We start from the raw sequence: 4,960 nt of genomic DNA on the forward strand, positions 1-4,960 counted from the left end.
TATATTAAAGAGTGAGATTTCCTTCTCAATTTCTTCACCACACTTTATAATCTTAAAAAGGTACTGAATCTCTGCCCTCGGTAATGAGGAGTTTATAAATATTCAGAATTAATTAAATTTTACCATGTATTTCTAAATGGCTTGAGCGGGTCCTCACCAAGCTGGACTGCCTAACAATGCATTGGAATCCTTTCACAGTTGCTTTTCTCCTCTTTTTATTTCTGGGTCCGCCAGGCTGGCTCTCACAGGATCAGACTCTATGAGAGGGAGGACTACAGAGGCCAGATGATAGAGTTCACTGAGGACTGCTCCTGTCTTCAGGACCGCTTCCGCTTCAATGAAATCCACTCCCTCAACGTGCTGGAGGGCTCCTGGGTCCTCTACGAGCTGTCCAACTACCGAGGACGGCAGTACCTGCTGACGCCAGGGGACTACAGGCGCTACCAGGACTGGGGGGCCACGAATGCCAGAGTGGGCTCTCTGAGGAGAGTCATAGATTTCTCCTGAAATATGTCCTCCTTTGTCGTTTCTTAATTTGGAAACTAATAAAATATTTTCTGTGTGTTCCTGGCACTGATTTGCTTGTGTCTTTACTTTGCCCTTCTTCTTATTTTATTTACACGCACGAGGCAAACGGCAACCAAGATGTGTAATACATAGATAACAAAGGAAGTTCTTACAACAGAAAAACGTCTTCATATTAAGCAGAACTTCACAGTTTGCAAAAGTTTCATAATACATTATCTCATTTGGTTCTCTGGCCTTTAAACAGCTTGCTGCTTCAAATCAGATTATCAGAAATCTATTTAGATTTCAGTTTTTCTCTGAGGAGTGACAACCTGAAAACGTAGGTTCAGATACTGTGACACACTTTTTCAATCAGGGATTCTGAACCTGGGTACCATAATGCGCATCCATTTTTGAATTCTCTAAAATAGTATGCAAATTTGAGTTCACAAATCTCTGTCCGACTCCCTTACTATAGAGATGGCCATGTGGCCTTCCTCTGGCCATCAAATCAGAAGTGAAAAATGATGATAGGGAGGGAGAAGAGATGGTTCTGGAAAAACTTTTGCCTTTCTAATGAAAGGGAGCAGACGACCCTGGTGCCACAGTTCCCTCCTATTTCTTACACTCAAAAAATGACAGCTGTGAGAGAAAGGCCAGGAGAATTTCAGAAATGTTGGCCTAGATGTGGCTGAGCTCCTGGACCATGCTAACAACCTTTTACCTTTAGACTTCTTGTAATGGCAGTCAAACCACATTTTGTTTAAGCCCCTATAGCTGGGTATTCTGTTATCTGCAGTTCAACACACATTTCTAGCTGATGTAGAGTATATATGAATTTTCCTTAGGTAACTGCATAGAATTTTATTTACAGACATTCCTAATTTTAAAATAAAAAAAAGAAAAAGAAAAGACGGGAGCTAAATGATGAGAACATACACGTGGACACCATGAAGGGAACAACAGACACTGGACCTATTTGAGGGTGGAGGATGGGAGGAGGGAGAGAATCAGAAGAAATAACTATTGGGTACTAGGCCTAGTACCTGGGTAATGAAATAACCTGTACAACAAACCCCCGTGACGCAAGTTTACCTACATAGCAAACATGCACATGTACCCTGAGTTAAATAAAAGTTGAAAAAAAAAAAAAGGGGGGGGGGAGGAGAGAAAAAGAAGGAAAGGGAGGGAGGGAGAGAGACAGGCAGAGAGAGGGGCCATTATTGAACATTGTAGTTATAAGATAAGATGGTTAATATATTTTAAATCCGTAGATCATCTAACCTAGATAACTCATTTTATGTACAGTAAACTGAGGTCTAACTCCAGTGTCACACCAATAACAGAGGTGGAATCAGAAGCCAGAATCACAGCTCAGAAACTGCTGAGCATACTTCTAGGAATCTATCCTAAGAAACAAATCCTAAACATGAAAAAAAGTGTTATGCACAAACTACTCACTCAATATTTATTATAATAAAACTGTAGCAGGACAAGCCACAGACAAAACCCCTCAGACACCAAGTTAAAGAAGGAAGGGCTTTATTTGGCCAGGAGCTTCAGCAAGACTCATGTCTCCAAAAACCAAACTCCCCGAGTGAGCAATTCCTGTCCCTTTTAAGGGCTTAAAACTCTAAGGGGGTCTGCTTGAGAGGGTCGTGATCGATTGAGCAAGCAGGCAGTACATGACTGGGGGCTGCATGCACCGGTAATCAGAATGGAACAGAACAGGACAGGGATTTTCACAGTGTTTTTCCATACAATGTCTGGAATCTGTAGACAACATAACCGGTTAGGTCAGGGATTGATCTTTAACCAGGCCCAGGGCGTGGGGCTGGGCTGTCTGCCTGTGGATTTCATTTCTGCCTTTTAGTTTTTACTTCTTCTTTCTTTGGGGGCAGAAATTGGGCATAGGACAATATGAGGAGTGGTCTCCTCCCTTATTCCCCGGCTTTGAGAACCTCACTCATTAGTGGGAGTTCTCACTTTTATTTTCATTACCCATGTCTTCTTGCAAGACAGATCGATAGTGATTCATATAGTACACTTGTGCTGAAGCATTTTGGTGAACTAAGGTAGCAATGAAGCTTTTTATCATTTGAAGAAGTACAGGTAACAAACAAGGCAGCAGTAAGCAGATTCCTATTACTATTATAACTCCTATTATAAGAGTTTTAAATTCTCCTAGTGCTGGGAACCATTTTTCAAACATGGCCCTAGGATCAAATCCATGCCACACTTGCACAGGCACATGTGCCAGTTTTGTCATATGTCTTCAACTACCTTGAACTATGTCTTCAACTACCTTCCTTTGATCATCTATGTGTAGACAGCAATTAGTAAGGTTAAATTTCCCACAGGCCCCTCCTTTAGCTGCTAGCAAGTAGTCGAGAGCCAATTTATTTTGATAGATAGCATTTCTCATCCAAGTTTCTTGCCGGGCCAGAATAGTCAAGGCTCTGTCATGTCAGTCTTATTAATGATTATTTCTAAGACAGCTTGTAACCGTATGATTCAATTGAGCATGTGAATGGGGGTCTGGTATCCCCATGAGCCGTCTTGTGCCCAAGTAGCAAGCCCATAATATTGTATGATTCTCTCAGGGAGACATTTTTTTTTTTTTTTTTGAGACGGAGTCTCGCTCAGTCACCCAGGCCGGAGTGCAGTGGCACAATCTCGGCTCACTGCAAGCTCCCCCTCCTGGGTTCACGCCATTCTCCTGCAAGTAGCTGGGACTACAGGAGCCTGCCACCATGCCTGGCTAATTTTTTGTATTTTTAGTAGAGACCGGGTTTCACTGTGTTAGCCAAGATGGTCTCAATCTCCTGACCATCGTGATCCTCCCGCCTCAGCCTCCCAAAGTGCTGGGATTACAGGCGTGAGCCACTGCACCTGGCCATTCAGGGAGACATTTATCATCTTTCCAATTTTTTATAGCTATGCTTCTCTTTTCGCGGGAAGCATAGACAGGGAAGTCCAGGAGTTTGCCTATCTTTATGAGCAGTAGGAAGAAAGATGGTTTAATAGTGCCAATAACACAACTACCTGCCCACTGGTTGGGTAATTTTGTGTAAGCCCTATGCCCACATATCCAGTATAATCCAGTGGGGGCTGTCCAGTCCTGCTGGGACTCTGGGTGGGTCCACATGGTTTGCAACTTTGGGAATTTACTAAATGGATTTTTCTTAGTGTGGTTTGAATGCCACTAGGTGGCTGTATTTGTAGTACTATTATACAGTTTTTGCCCAAGGCAGCTGAGTCTTCCCACAGGAAGGGTGAAGTCCTTCTCCACTCTTGCTATACAGTATTGTCTAATGATTGAGGCTTTTAGGACCCAGAAGTTATCAGGGTGATTCTTTTGAGCCAGGAATTCATTAGGAACTGGGTCTGTAGGCACTAATTCTCGGGCTTCCCATGGCCATTGATCTCCCATTACAGTTCCTCCACATACATAACATGAAGTGGCATTGAGAGACTGGGCTACATGCTCGGCTAATTGCAAAAACAAATTTTTTGTTTTTCCTGACATTTCTAGTAGTGGCACATTCAGTTCATCATAGATGGTTTGAAATACTGGCTCAGGAGAGCGTTTATAAACTTCTCCTCAAACCACAATATGTACTCCAGGATCCAGTCCAGTCCCATCGATTCCTAGGGTTACACGCTCCCCTTTTTTCCAGTGAGGATCAAGGGAGTTGGTTATTACTAGTTCTAAGAAGTTACACTGACCACTGGTACAGGAAGGGCCACTTTTCCCTTTCTGAAGGTGGACAAGATTTTTTTCATTTTTTATCCAAGTAGCCTAAATGACACAAGACCAATATCCACATTTATTTCTACACAGCCCTAATTCATGACGAATGTACTTATTTTCTGCCATATAGCCTCTTTTCTAATTGAGAGAATCACATCCTATTTCTAACTTATTACTATTAATGACAGCACAGGCATCAAACTTGTTTGGGCACCCCTTTTTCTTCTGTTTTGGCTAACACTTTACTCATATCATTTATGAGCCCCCACCAGTCCTCAGTCCTTAATCTTATTTCAAAAACTGTGGTCATGGGAGGCTCAGATGGGTCATAACACACATCGGGTTGATCATTTCCTGGGCTACATACGTTGTATAGAACAGCATTATACAAACAAGTTTTTTTTTAGAGTCCCGGTACACTTAAAATAACCATAAAATAATAGGACTATGGTAACTTTTTGTCCTACTTCAGTGACTTGTTGTATACACCGGGAACAGTCCTCAGTCTGAGGAAGGTCAGCTGAAGTCCTTACTGTGTAAGTCCAAATTTTAAGGAAAATGAGTCCCACGATGGGTTTTCTCATGATTCGGCTGTGCGTGGACCAGTCAGCTTCTGGGCATGACTGGAGCTGGGCTCGTCGTCTTCCTCAGAGTCACTTTGCAGGGGTTGGAGAAGTTGCTCCCATTCACATACAGCTC

At 42.6% G+C, this 4,960-nt stretch overlaps 1 protein-coding gene across 1 annotated transcript in view; it reads left to right on the top strand.

The window, feature by feature from the left end:
* The window catches only part of LOC116811540 (gamma-crystallin D), a 1,113-nt gene extending 606 nt beyond the window's left edge, over positions 1 to 507 (top strand). The window contains exons 3-4 of the mRNA XM_032757050.1: positions 61 to 80; positions 235 to 507. Of these exons, the coding sequence (XP_032612941.1) occupies positions 61 to 80; positions 235 to 507 (293 nt within the window). The remainder of the gene's footprint in view (positions 1 to 60; positions 81 to 234) is intronic.
* Positions 508 to 4,960: the final 4,453 nt, after the last annotated feature.

The sequence above is a fragment of the Hylobates moloch genome, unplaced genomic scaffold (genome assembly GCF_009828535.3).
Source record: "Hylobates moloch isolate HMO894 unplaced genomic scaffold, HMol_V3 SCAFFOLD_1, whole genome shotgun sequence".
Lineage (NCBI taxonomy): Eukaryota > Metazoa > Chordata > Mammalia > Primates > Hylobatidae > Hylobates > Hylobates moloch.